The sequence below is a fragment of the Leptonychotes weddellii genome, chromosome 7, assembly GCF_054177405.1.
Source record: "Leptonychotes weddellii isolate Sample4059 chromosome 7, ASM5417740v2, whole genome shotgun sequence".
NCBI lineage: Eukaryota > Metazoa > Chordata > Mammalia > Carnivora > Phocidae > Leptonychotes > Leptonychotes weddellii.
In genome coordinates, this window is record NC_138375.1 from 25,453,534 (window position 1) to 25,468,806 (window position 15,273).

General features: G+C 38.1%; 1 protein-coding gene across 1 annotated transcript in view; it reads left to right on the forward strand.

Moving 5' to 3' along the window:
• SPEF2 (sperm flagellar and cilia associated 2) overlaps positions 1-15,273 on the forward strand; it is a 164,814-nt gene that overhangs the window by 4,753 nt on the left and 144,788 nt on the right. The window contains exons 2-3 of the mRNA XM_081825990.1: positions 6,375-6,477; positions 12,551-12,803. Of these exons, the coding sequence (XP_081682116.1) occupies positions 6,375-6,477; positions 12,551-12,803 (356 nt within the window). The remainder of the gene's footprint in view (positions 1-6,374; positions 6,478-12,550; positions 12,804-15,273) is intronic.

A 15,273-nucleotide genomic window follows, 5' to 3' on the forward strand; every position in this document is an offset into this window, starting at 1 on the left:
GTGATGTTTGGTGACAGATGGTAGCTACACTTGGGGGTGAGTCCGGCATAAGGCATAAAGTTGTCAGATCATTATGTTGTGTGCCTGAAACTAATGTAACATTGTGTGTCAACTATACTTCAATTGAAAAATGGAAAAAATTATCTATGTTTGGAAGGATATGAAATGAGATTGGAAATGGAAAACACCTACCACAGTGCCTAACATCTAAACTAGATCTAGATACTCAATGAATATTATTTCAACTTTTCTTCTGTCTCTTACTTTAGGATAATGCCTACTATCATGCCTGTCCTATAATAGGTATTTAGTAACTAATTGTTTATTACATGAGAGTGTGCCAGTGAGGCAAAGTAAAGTATTATTTTAGGCTGAACTTTATGGATTTTTTCCTCTTGAGAACGTCACCCTGAGTACTTTGATCCCCATCTTTGTGATTTCAGAAGCTCTGTTTTATTACTTTAAGCAATTTTTTAGGAATTGTTTCATACTAACTGAGATTACATTTTGATTTTATAAATCAGGATACCCATTTATCCTGAGGAAAAAAATAGCAAAATAACTTATACTGGCAATTGTACTTGATGCATCATTTTGATGGGCTGATACACTCAGAAGAAGATCATATTTATGTTAGATTTCTCATTGATAATCAGAAATTAGATGTTACCAAAAGAACCTTCAAATCAACTAATATTGGATGTGTTTTACTTCTCTGCTCTAGAGATATTTTTATCTATGTAGCTGTGATAGGTTCATAGTTCAGAGTTCATAGCTTAAAGCTCACAATAGGTAAATTGTGAGCTTTAAGAAATAATCTATGCAAGAATGAAGCATAGATTGTTTCTTAAAGCTCACAATTTACCTATTTAAATTTTTCACACATCAGGTAGCTAATAATCTCGGGATATATTAATTAACCTTATTCAGAATAGAGATTTGCTAACATAATAATAATAATAAAAAGAAATAATCTATGCTCCTTGTTAATTTTGTTTTACAAGTGGGTTTCCATAGGTGGCTAATTTTATCCTTTTATATTAAATCTTAGTAGTTTTTTAGAGAGTCATATTTTCTATTTGTACCAAATTTTAGGGACATTCTTTATTTGGGCCCTCTTGTGCACTAATTATACTTTGTTGATTAGGTCTTATGTCCAGACCTTTCAAAAGCATCAAATTTTATTTTGAGAAACACAACAGAGATGTTAAAGTATCCTACTGAATATTTATTTATATATAATATTTCATAATGTATTATGGTGACCTGTTATTGGCCTGTGACCTTACCATATCCTAGACTCATAACTTTAGATAGGGGAAAGAATCTTAGACATCATTTAATTCTTCTTTGGCATATGAGGTAGTTAAATCAGATGTGTTCAGAGATTTGTTTAGGGTTTTACAGCTAGGTAGTGGCAAGTTACCAATAGATTCTGGGCCTGCTCACTTTTACTTCATTCCTCATTTAACCTGGTGTCATTAAACCACACATTTTCCTCCCTCAGAGTCCTTAGGAAATATATTGTTTCTCATAATACAACAGATTTTGGTATTTCCTGGCCAGCTCAGCAACATTTTCCTTGATGAAAATTTGGCTTCCATTGCCTAAAAATTGAGACACCAAATCTGATACCTGAAGGCTGTTGTGTAAATCAATGTCAAAATTTTTAAAATATCAAGTCCCAAGAAAAGAATGCCACCCAATGTTTTAACCATCAAAGAAAATTAGAATGATATAGAGTTTTTGTTTCACGTAGTACATCTTGAGAATTATGCTAATGTCTTCAAAGGAGAGGATTGATGATCATCCTGTTGTTATACTGGAGGAAAATAAATTGTCAATGTTGTCCTCCAGCCAGAGACCACAGGACACACACACCCATCATTGAACAAAGTTGGGTTTATTGACTTGTGGCCAACAAGAGAAAACACATACCATGGAGAGCTGTCGGTCATTCAGTAAGCGGGTGTTAGAAAGGATTTAAAGCACCTTGGCTTGTGTTAGGTGTTTTTTGAGGAGGGTTCAAGGAAGAGTGCTTTGCTCTGAATTGGACCATGCCAAGAAGCATAGGCAACTCTATGACTGTGTATTTCAGTAAGTCTTATCTAGGAAGTGGAGAGAATAGAGCAAGACAAAGCCATGATTAGTAAAAGAGCAGCAAACACTCATATTGGCGACAATAAGGGCATTTCTGAGTTTTGGACAATACTGTTTTGGTCTGAATACAGACATGATTACAGAGGAACTTTGTTTTTGTCTTGATCTATCAGGGTCACAGAGTGGCCTTGTCTGGTGTTGGTGTGCTATGAAATTGATTATGTTCAGCATGAGAATGCCAAGGCCTAGCTGTGAATGCGGGCCAACTCCTAGGAACACCAAGGCCTGATGGGGCCAGGTCAGTGCCAAGTTATCAGCAGCTGCTTTTCTCTCTCTCAAATGGAAGTAAATTTGTTTGGCTTTTCAAATGTGGTGGATAATGCAGACTAGATCTTTGCTTTTCTAGTAAAGGAAGAGTGAAGACCACTAAACATAGAATGTATAGGTCTATAGACCTTTATTTACAATTCCATAATTCAAGTATCTCTTTATTCATTTGGTGGCAAAACTTAACCAGAAATGCTGTCATGCTGTTTACTCATTATTTCTCCCATTGAAATGTTTTGCTGTAGGAATCAACTATGTTTGATTCCACGTACTTCTGATGGGAGTGATATACCTGGTCTGGACCTAAGGGGGGTGGAGCTTGTACTTGACTTTAAAGACAATGTCAAATATTTGCCCTCTGAGTATTGAATTACTTTTTAAATAAGGATGTTTGTACTGTAGTCATTGAGCTTAGAGATTGTGTAATTAATATGACATGTTATCTTAAATTGGGAAGCATTGATAATAACAATAAAAATTTGTCACTGAGCACTTAACTATATGCCAGGAATTATGCTAAGCATTTACATGCAATATCTCCTTTAATTCTCAAACCAACTCTTATGAGGTAGAACACATCACTCTCCCTCTTTTCAAGACAAGAAACTGAGGCTTTTATAATTGCCCAAAATCCAGCGGCTTGTAAATGACCAAGGAGTCAAACCCAGAGAATCTTTCTCCAGAGACTTTGATTTCCTTCTTACCATAATCTTGGAATACAGAAGGCTCATCTCCTTTATGTGCTTTCTCCAACTGGCTCAGGGTCATTTTGGTGGGAAGCACACGGGCCATTTCATTTGTTGTATCCTTCCTCATACAGACCTTCCAGAAAGGCCCACATCAAAGATTTCAGCAAAAGAAAACCATTGTGATAGGGATCAGGCGTGCAGTGTGGAAAATCGGAGGCAGGGTTGAGTTGTTGCTGAATGACCTGGTCCCAGATGTAAATGACTTTAGAGCTCAGGATGAAGAATATCACTGGGCTCCCATGGTTTATTTATTTCTCAGATTATTCATTGATCTTGTCCTAGAGTCAACCTGCCTCTTCTTTCCCACAGGAAATTCCAGTTGTTAGTGCAAATGAACTTACAGAGGTGGCCATCGTGGAATTAATCATGGTAGCCAGGAACATTTACTGGGAAGAAAAAATATAACAAAAATAAACTGTCCTTTGCTTTTTTCTTTTTTTCCTTGTTTCTTTCCCACACCCCTCCCCCTTTCTCTTTTTCTTTCTCTCTCTCTAGCTTCCTCTCTGTCTTCTCATACTTTTTAATCTGTATATTCCTAGCTAATATATGTTCATCATCTTCTTTCCTGTCTAATTTCTTTCAGATAGTCATCTTTTCCTCTTCTTTTATTTTTTTCTACATGTTTTCCCATTTGCTCTTATGGGAGAACTCACTGTTCTGTTTTCTGCTTATGCAGCACACAGTAATTCTGAAGTGTCCTATGCGTATAAAGCTGCAGACAGACAGATGTTTTTGTACTTGTTTATTGGTAGTAAACTATTTGACAATGAAATAAGAAGTGTTTACTGTTCTTTATTCTTTATACCCACAAATGCCTCTATTGTACTCATATCAGAATTGCCTTATTAATAGGTCATGCATTTCAAAGGCAGTGGATTATGATTTTATTTTTCTGTGACCTTTGTCTAGCAAACAGTTTATTAAAGGCCATTTGCCTACTACATTGAAGGTGACAGAACAGGATACAGATATTCCCTGGTTCTTCATGGGCTAGACTTCAGGCATTCAGTCTACGGAACAGCGGACGTAGTGCAAAATCCAGAGGGAGGAAGCGAAGGAATGAAAACTACCTGAAGGTGATGGAGCAACAGCTTCTGAATGCAAAGCAAGAGTCTTTGGACTATAAATAGATACCCATAGTCTGACAATGGCTGTATTTCCAATGGCTCCTCAGAAAGCTAAGAGGAAAATAAGGGTGGACTAGGGAAGAGAGAAAGGGGGAAATAAACAACCCAGAAAGAAGGAAGCAATGACGGAAGAGGTGCAGGATGCAGCGAGAGCATCCCAGATGGCACAGTAAGGACAGTGATGGCAGCCAAGACCAGGTGACAGCATTGGTGGCCAACAGCGTCAGGTCTTTGAGGAAAGGAGGAAGCAGCAATGACTCAGGAGGAGGAGATAGCACACCTCTGCCCTTTGGACATGGAAGGAGCCATTTGGATTTCATTTGCTTCAAATACTACTACTGTCTGATGCCAGAAGACACAGTCAGTAGATTCTGATGCCGGATGATTCTGGAGTTCACCCTAAGTAGATAGAATCAATGGTCATAGTTGACATCATTTTTTTTTTTTTTTAAGATTTTATTAATTTATTTGACAGAGAGAGACAGCGAGAGAGGGAACACAAGCAGGGGGAGTGGGAGAGGGAGAAGCAGGCTTCCCGCGGAGCAGGGAGCCCGATGCGGGGCTCAATCCCAGGACCCTGGGATCATGACCTGAGCCGAAGGCAGACGCTTAACCGACTGAGCCACCCAGGCGCCCAGTTGACATCATTTTTAACTACTTTATTATATATTGATTCAACCTGAGAATTGGGGTATTATTAAGAGTATAAAATATTTTGAGAACAAATATTAGGAGAGCTTTGGGCAAAATTGTGGGCTGGTGTCGGATATGCAAGAGTTTTGTTCTTATGAGAACGTGTAGTATGCTGAGTAAGGCCTCTGGGCAGTGGCCTTGTGGAGCGACTCACGTCACCACCCCCAGAACCACACACCAAGTTCCATTTCTACAAATCAGGAAAAGATGTTATTTCTTCATAATCAATTAGCCACCTTATTACTGGTCAAAGAGATAAAAGAGAACAATCTGGTATAAATGAGCTTGCCATACCTCAGTGATATTTAGTGCTTGGACTGCTGTTGCCTAAAAGACCCTGATAGAAACAAGTTGAAGGTTTTGGGAGGATTTTGAAATCATTTGAGAAATGATAGCATAATTTATTTTGTGTATCAACTTTGCATATCATCCTTGAATAACATGTAACCTGATATTCTTCACTTTATAAGAAAAATAGAAGTGACCCACCACTAAGGACATTTTTTAAAAAGCAAATTTTATTAACACATTTTTTTCTGCACTGTCATTATGTGCTTCCTCTGTGGCAGGCGTGGTACCAAGCAATTCCCATACATTACCTCTAATCTTGAAAATAGCTCTTCAGGAGAGGTAGAGATATGGTTATCTCGTAGAGATGAGGAGACAGGAACTGAGGGAGGTTAGCAGCTTGCCAGAGGTTGCACAACTAGTAAGGGGCAGAGTCAAGATTCCAATGCAGATGTCCCTGGCTCCAAACTCTATTTTCCTCTGGGCTATCGCTGTCATTGCACGGGACAACAACTAGATCAGAGTAACCTCTGGAACTACCAAGGGAAAGCCTGATTATGCTCAGTAGGTTTTTTTTGTTTGTTTGTTTGTTTTTGAGAAGGTGCAGATAGATGGTTTTTGTAAAATTTCCACTGTAAAAAGGTTAAAATAAAGTCTTAAAGTTTACTAAAGTTAGATTGCACCTCGCTTGGCTAGAATATGCTATCATCATCCATAGATTGTATTGATAACTAAGGTATTAGAGTGTAATTTTGTAAAATAAATTGAAGGCTTGACTTTAGATCTAAGGTTGTTTAGATAAATTTTATTGGTTGTATTTTGTTTAATTTGGTCAAAGTTGTGTTTCTTTCAAAATTTCTTGTATCTTCACGTATCAATTTATATTTATTTAAGGATCTTTATAAGACATCATCTATTAAACTTCAGTCTTTTTATTTGATTATTAAAGGATGTTTCTAGAAGTATTTTCATGGCATTTTGAGTTCAAGTTATGGTATGGAGTTTTACTCTATGCATATAAAATGAAAATAATTGTGCTCTATATGGAACATTATAATTTACTTCTTTATTTTTATGTTTCAAAATTCAGGTCCCAAGTCATTTGCAAAGTCATTTTCCAGTGGTTATCTAATTGGAGAAATTCTGCACAAGTTTGAACTTCAGGGTGATTTTTCAGAATTTTCAGAAAGCAGGTTAGTGAGATAAATTCTTTCCTAAAAAGGGTCAATTCCTTTGGCATTTGGATGGCTTTAGTTCCCAAAGTTAAAGGATAGTGAGCTATAACTTTGTTAATTGGTTCTTCTTTCTTTTAAGAGAAATGAAGCAACTTATTGTATCCTGGCCAAAAAAAAACCAAAAAAAAAAAAAACCAAAAAAAAACCCTGTAATATTTTTTGTTTATAGCAGCTATGTTGAGATCTAATTCACAGACCATGATTTACCAGTTTAAAGCATACAGTTCAGTGGTTTTAAACATATTTACATATTTAGTATATTCACAACCATCACCACTAACCATCTGGTCCCTGGTACCCACTTATCTATTTTCTGTCTCTATGGATTTGCCTATTTTACACATTTCATATCAGTGGGATCGTACAATATGTGTATTTTGTGATTAGTTCCACTTAGGATAATGTTTTCAAGGCTTATCCATATTATAGCATGTATTAGTACTTCTTAATTCCTATTTATTTGCTGAATACTTTCAATTGGATATATCACATTTCATTTATCAATTCATTAATTGGTGGATACGAGTTATTGGTTATTATGAACAGCACTGCTATGAACATTGTGTTTTTACATGGAAATGTTTTCATTCATCTTGGGTGTATACCTAGGAGTTAAATTGTTGGGTTACATGATCTATGTTTACAATTTTGAGGAACACCCAAATTGCTTTCCAAAGTGCCCATTATCATTTACATTCATGCTAGTAATGTAAGGTTTCATTTTTCCACATCCTCATCAATACTTGTTATGGTCTTTTTGATTATAGTTGTCTAGTCAGCATGAGGCAGTATCTCTTGTGATTTTGATTTGCATGTCCCGAATGAGTAATGATGGTAAGCATCTTTTCGTGTGCTTATTAGTCATTTGTATAGTTTCACTGGGGAAATGTTATGCAATCCTTGCCTATTTTCTTTTAAATTTTATTTTTTAAAGCAGTTTCATATTGACAGAAAAATTGAGAAGAAAGCACAGAGATTCCCTATTAACCCCCTGCCCTGACACATTCATAGCCTCCTCCAGTATCCACTCCCCAACCAGAGTGGTGCATTTGTTACAGCTGATGAACCTATAATGATACATGTTTACTCAAAGTAAATAGTTTACATTAGGGTTCATTCTTAGAGTTGTACATTCTATGGGTTTGGACAAATGTAGAATGACTTGTATCTACCATTACAGTATCATACATAGTATTTTCACTGTCCTAAATCCTCTATGCTCCATCAGTCATCCTCCCTTACCTCAACCCTGGCAACCACTGATTTTTTTTTTTTTTTTTTTTTTTTTACTATCTTCATAGTTTTGCCTCTTCTAGAATGTCATATAGTTGGAACTTCTGGCTTCTTTCACTTAGAAATATGCATTTAAATTTCCTCCATGGCTTCTCATGGCTTGGTAGCTCATTTCTTTTTAGCACTGAAAAGTATTTCATTGCCTGGATGTACCACAGTTTATTTATCCATTCACATGCTGAAGGACATCTTGGTTGCTTCCAAGTTCTGGCAATCATACATAAAGCTGCTGTAAACATCCATGTGCAGGTTTTGTATGGACATAAAATTTCAGGTCCTTTGGGTAAATAACAGGGGGCACAATTGTTGGATCATATGGTAAAAGTATATTTAGTTTTGTAGGGAAACCACCAAACTGTCTTCCAAAGTGGCTGTACCATTTTGCATTCCTCCCAGCAATGAATGAGAGTTCTTATTGCTTCACGTCCTCGCCAGCTTTTAGTGTTGTCAGTGTTTTGGATTTTGGCCATTCTAATAGGAGTATAGTGGTATCTCGTTGTTTTAAATTACAGTTCTTGAAAGTTGCGGAGTATGTTTGTGTGTGGATTCCTTGTGCTCCAAGCATTGTCCCTGGCCTATAGCTGACACACAGTTATGTTTCTTTATTGAATAAATGAATGATGTCAGAAAGTATACCTGTTTAGGAAACTTAAAGCACCATTCTGACCAGATGATGTAAGTAGTATTTCAGGTATACTAAATTAACTTTTGTCAGCAGGGCCATAGAGACCCTTTGTGTTAAATGGAAAAAGGGACCTCATCTGGATGGACACAGCTGTGAAGACACAGGGCTCAGTAAACAGAGAGGCCTTTGTGCTAAGGAGAGGAACCCCTTTTTGTATGAAACGGCCTCGCATCAGGCATAAGGCGTGGCAAGCTGAGCACAAGGCAGCTTCACACTCTTGCCCCACCTTTGCACAGGGGTGTGCCCTGACTAACATCATGTGCAACAGCCCTGCTTTTCACCCAGTGCAAAGAACTAACTTTCTATCCCACTGAGAGTCACTGCATTTCTTAATGTGAGAAGAGGGACCTACTTGTTCTGACAACCAAATTCCATTCATCTTGAATTCTTGGAACAACACACTATTTTTCCAGGGGCACATGGTCTTTTAAAGAAGGATCAGTAAATCCACGGATATCACCTTTGTAGTAGTGTACTTTGTGGGGAAAAGGATCCTTCTTTGTCAAAGCTATTTTTTAGGCAGATGTCTAATGCTAGGGCTCATGATTTGGGGATTTTGTCTAATAGTTTTAGTTTTTTTAGTCTAAAATATAAACGTTGCTTGTAACTGAAGTTATTTGCCTTAGAGAATAATAGGATAAAAGAATAAAAAGTAAAGGAGCATGGATATTCCTGGGGTGACAGCTTCTACTTACCTTGTAAGATGTGTTCCCTCAGCCGGTGGCAAGGAGGAGAGAAGATAGGTAATCTCTGGGCAAATAAAAACTACAAGTATCAGATACTTAAAATAATTTAAGTACTCCTAAGAATGGGAGCGCCTGGGTGACTCAGTCAGTTAAGTGTCCAACTCTTGATTTTGGCTCAGGTTTTGATCTCGTGATCATGGGATACAGCCCCACACTGTGCTCGGTGGGGAGTCTGCTTGGGATTCTCCCTCTCCCTTTGCCCCTCCCCCCTGTGCACTCGCACACGCTCTCTCTCTTTCTCAAATAAATAAATAAATCTTAAAAAAATAAAATAATCCTAAGAATGTTTTATGTCTTAGAAAAATCACAAGAAAATAGGATTTTTCCTCTAAGTCCTAGAATAGGAATAAACAAAAAATAAAAACTAATGAGCTAAGAATTGTGGCAACCAAAATGTGAGACACAATGAATACAATGCTAAAAATCATCATGAACAAACATGTCACATCAGTTACCATGAACTTATTAATTTGTTTTTTATGTTATATACTACAAATAGCATTGCTTGCCCGTGAGAAAAATAATACAGTGGATGGGATTTGCCTCAAATGAGATTTTTTGTTCTTGATTATTTTCCTTCCACCTTTTATGAAAGGGAAAATCTTTCCACGCTCAAATTACCAGTGGCATGTTTTTGGCCAGTCAACAAAGAAAGAAAAAAAAAAAAGACAACCCCCTTCCTCTCCCCTTGCCCACTCACTACCCTCTGTGCAACATACACACAAAATCTGGGAATTTGCTATAAGAAAAATGAGTCATCAAATGCTAAAAAACAAACAAACACTGCACATAAAGGAGGAGAAGACTTCTCCCAGAATGTGTTCCTTATTCCCGCAGAGGTTATTATTTACATCCCGTACTCTGTCTCCAGAGCAAAGATGTCCTCATGGTTTCTCCAGATACAAAAACAACTGTTGATTATCATGCTATACTGATGGGGCACCTGCTATGACAAGAGTGGACTTCCACCAATTTACACACCAGTTACATTCTTACAATTTTGATAGCTTAGAAATATGGAATATATATTAAAAACCTGCAGAGAGAAGTACTGTTATACCTGGTACTTCAGCCAGTTCTTAACAGCCATTTTAAAGCCTAATGTGTGGCTGATCCCTCATACTAACAGGCTCACACTGCATTCTTGGGGCTGTGTAAAAACAAGTAAGAGGAGAGGAAGTGTTCTCCATTTTTATTGGGTGCAGGGCTAGGTTCTGATAACATCTGGAAATAGATAGTGTTTGCTTTTGGATTTTCCCTCCAGCATTTTGACGCCCCTCATCTCTGTAGCCCAAGGTTATGACCCAGGCCAAAGCTCTGACAAGCGGCTCTCTGGCCGTCTGTCCAAATATGTGTGGTGGGCAAGACACAGGACTTTGAGGATAGGGAAGGCGTGAAAGAATACCTGTGATGGAAGAGCAAGACGGGGTGTCAGGTGCCTATCCAGGGAAGGCAAGCACAAGTCATGGATCTCACTGGTCTTTCAGAGCTGTACTTTTCAAACATGGTCTGCTTTATCCCCCACATTTTAGGCAGATGTGTGTTATGTCAAACTGCAAGGTCACTTGTGGGAGAACAAACTGCAAACCTGGACATAAGAAAACCTAAAAAAATGTTTACTCTTGTTGTGAGATTTCCTGTAGCATTTATTATTTCTTCTCATTCCCCTCTGAGACCTGCTTCTTTTTTTAATTAATTTAAAATATTTTATTCAGAGTTTACTGATGTAGTTTGATATGCCAGGTACACTTTACCAAATATTTCTGTTAAAACAATAACAGTAAACAGAGGAAATAGGAAGTAAATTAGACCACATACCTGGAAGAGGAATTCAAGTTGTTGCATCATTATTTTTGTTGACATTGGCCTTCCCATGATATTGACTCCTCATTCATGTTTAGAAATCATTCATATAGTCCCACAGGCCCACCTCCTTTTGCACCATGGGTTTTAGTTTGTGGTGAATGGGCACTTTTAGGGTAGATTTTAGGAGGTTCACAAACATCTGAAAATGACCTACATATTTTGTGTCTCTGCCCGGGTGTGTGTTTTCTTTCCTGTGGACCAGGTTCCATGGCTCTCATCAGATTTTCAGTGGTATCTGTGGTAACAAAACAAAAAACAAAAACAGCAGCCTCTTGAGAAATAGTATACTAGCAACAGTATATAAAGTTTAAGTGTGAAACAATCTCTATAAACATCTAAAAACTTAACTGAGGTCATGAAGATCATCATATCTTCCCCAAATAATTTTACAGTTCAAAATGAAGTTACCAAATGAATAACCCTATTATCAGAAATTCTGCCCAATATGGGCCAAACCCCTCTTTTCTAAAGTATGGTTTTTTTGGGGAGGGGCGTGTAGTGGGACTTTCACTTATATTCGAGTATATTCAGTATATTTTTTCCGTGAAAGAATGACACTGAATGTTAGGAAGTTAAAGTAAGGAGGAAATAGGCCAGTGGTTAAAATTGATATTTGCTTCTAGTTGGAACACGGAAAGGCACAAGAATTGAAAATGCATCCAACATTTTCCTTCTGTCACTGGATTCATAAACTTATTAACAGCCCTAGATCATTTGAGACCTGTATTCCAACACTTACCTCAGTTTACCACTTCTTGTTTACTCATCTGTTTTTCCTGCTGTGAACCCTGCAAGGGCAGGGACTGCATCCTATTCATCTTTGTAAGACTTTAATAAACTTATTAAAATTTCATAGGTGACTCAAAAATAACTTAAAATTAGAAAGTCTTTACTGATTCTTAAAGTAGTAATATCAACTTTAAACTGAAGATTACAGAATTTGTGTGATTGCCTAGCTAATATTATTTAATTAAATATTTCTGACGGTGCCTGAGAGGATCATTGTTAAAGTTGTCAGTGCAAATTTAGGGCTATTTTCAGACTCCAGTAATAATGTCATTTAAAGAAATGGAAATTTAAATTACAGTTTGCCTTCTGAGTAAAATATTTTTCAAAACCATAGTTGTTTTTCTGTTTAGAAGAAGGCACTTAGTTATCTGTTTTTGTATTGACCTCTTATAAAAATTCTAGCATGTATTTAAGCAGAAAAATGTATAAAATGAGTTTTAGTTTCACCATTCAAGAGAAATAAATGGGTGGAGTTCAGGATAGTAGAAAATCTCAATGTATTTACATGCCTGAGTGGTTTTAGAGAGGAATGGTATATTGAAAAGAACATGGAATAATTCATAATAGTAAATCATGATAATGCCTCTGATATTTGTTGTTTGTTTTTAATTCAGTGGCAGTGTCTAATTATGGAAACTGTTTTAATGCCTAGAGTTTCAAATGCCAAACTTAATAATTTTTCTCGCCTGGAGCCAACACTTCACCTTCTGGGTGTGCAGTTTGATCAGAATGTGGCCCACAACATCATCACGGAAAAGCCTGGGGCGGCAACAAAACTTTTGTATCAGTTGTACATTGTTCTTCAGAAAAAGAAGAAAAGTGGACTGACTGGAGTGGAAATACAATCCATGCAACCCCCGGCAAACATCAGACAGCAAAGCATGAAAAGTGAGGCTTTTCGAGATGTAAGTACACAAAGAGACAGAAGCATATCACAGTGTTAAGACCCGGGAAAGAAAAATGACAGTGACTTTGCCTTCTCAAAGAAGCCCCATTGGGTAGCTATGGCATCCCTTCTGGATGTTCTTGGCCATACTTAGATTTTGTTTTGTATTAATATTTTCAATTCATTTACCCATTTTTGATGTCTCCCTCCATCCTATCCACATTACCAATAGTTTCTCAAATTCTGTTTGTTCCTAATCTGCAGTGTTTTTATGCCTTGCTCCTCTCTTTCCATTTCTGGCCCTGTCCTGTCTGCTGAGATCCCTGCATGAACTACTGCAGCAACCTCCTAACATGTCTCTCGGGCTTCCGGCTTCCTGCCAGAGCTTAATCGACTGCTAGATGAATCTTTCCTAAATTCCACTTGCATGGGGTTCTTTTGCTCAGAAACCTTCCATTTTGCCTATATCCTCTCTCCAACCTGGACTGACATTCAAGATCTTTCACTAAACGGGCTCGATCTGTCTTTCTGTGTTTCTTCATAGTCCTCAGGATAAAGTCTGTTTTTTCTTTCTTTTTTTTTTTTTTAAGATTTTATTTATTTATTTGTCAGAGAGAGAGCACAAACAGAGGGAGATGCAGGACTCGACCCCAGGACCCTGAGGATCATGACCTGAGCTGAAGGCAGACACTTAACCGACTGAGCCACCCAGGCGCCTGAGTCTTTGTTTTTTCTACACTGATCCTCAGCCTGTCCTTGAATAGCTCTTGTATATTTCCGCTCTTCCCTCCCTTTCACCCAAGCTCACACTTCTCATCTCTCCTCTTCCCACAAACTTTTCTCCATCCGCTGCTGTGCAACCTTCCCAGCACACATGGATTCTTCCTGTGGAGCTCCTAGGGCACAGGTAGTTCTCGCTCTCTGGTGATAGCCTCCTGCTGCTCAGAGTGGCTAACTCTCATGATTTATCTGTCATGTGGCCTCACAAGATTTTTAGTCCCTCCAGTTCAAGGAATATGCCTGGTACAATGCTTTGAACGTTGCAAATACTCATCAAGTGTGTTTTGACTGATTAGTACAACTTTTTAGTTGACAGTTCTCTCCAATTCCTGTTGTTATTTCCTTATGGCAAATGAAGTGCATTAACTTTTCCAGGCCTCTAGGATAAAGGGGAGTGCTGCACTGATCCAATGCATTAAGTAGAAATGGAAATAATTAAATGTTTAAATTGAACTTCTGAAGACACGATGACATAATAGATGTGAGGGCCATCTCCACTTTCAGATTTGTCTATTCTTAGTGGATGTCCTTACGAGCCTGGTGGCAGAAGGAGCTCAGCACCCACAGAGAGCTGGAAATCAGATTAGGCTTACAGCCAAAGAACTCGGTCTTGCCTTCTGCCTCCTTCACTTGCAAAGCTGAGTAACTTTGGGCCAATCCCTGGAACACTCTCAGCCTCCATTTTCCCAGATGCTGAAACAAGATTGATTATCTCTACCTGCCCTAGGGTTAGGCTTTTTTTTTTAATATATAGTTTTAAGGAAACAATATACGAGAAAATTCTTTGTAAAGTGTAAAACAGTCAACAGGAGCAAGTGCAGTAAAGAGCTGTGTAGTTGAGGCCAACAAGAAACCGTTGTGTTTAATGTTGGCCATGGTGACCTTCCAGAGTCAATCATTCATTTGTTGAACAAATATTTATTGGGCTCCTATTGTATGTCAGGCATTTGCACAACAATCAACACAAGAAAAGTCCCCACCCCCTTAGAGCTTCCATACTCAGGAGAGAAAAATATTTCAGTGGAGTAGTGTGGAACGTGGTGAGGTGAAGACTAAATTGAGATGAGGCAGCCAGGAGCATAGACTGTTTATTCAAGGAATGTGGAGGTAAGAACAGTGGCTGCAAGAGAGAAGTTCATGAGAAGTGTGCAGTTATTTGTTCCCTTTATGGACATAGAGACTGGGACAACTGGCTGGTTGAGAAAAAGAACCAGTGGCAGGAGATGACTGGTGTGAGAGCCAAGTGGAACAAGGTCCTCGGGAGAAGAAAGGAGGATGCAGCTGATGGTCCAGGTGGAGGAGGAGGTATCTTAGGAAAGAACTAGGCATGCCTTTTTCTTTGATACCAGATGGAGGAAAATGCAGGTGTCTTACATAATAATAGTTATGACTCAAATTTATTGGTTGTACGTAGTGAGGTGCAAAGCCCTGTTCCAGGTAGTGTATATATATTATCTCCTTTGATCTTCACAATAGCCTTATAAGATACCTATCTTTTATTATTCCCATTTTACAGATAATGAAACTGAGGTGCAGAAGAGTTATGTAACTTGCTCAACTTAATGCAGCTAATAGGTGGTAAAGTTGCAACAAACCTAGGCAGAGTGACTCTGGAGCCACGCACTTAACCGTAGGCTACACCATATCTCAGTGGGTATTTCCTGGGTTGGGGGAGGATAATAATTAAGCCGAAGATATAGATATGTGTT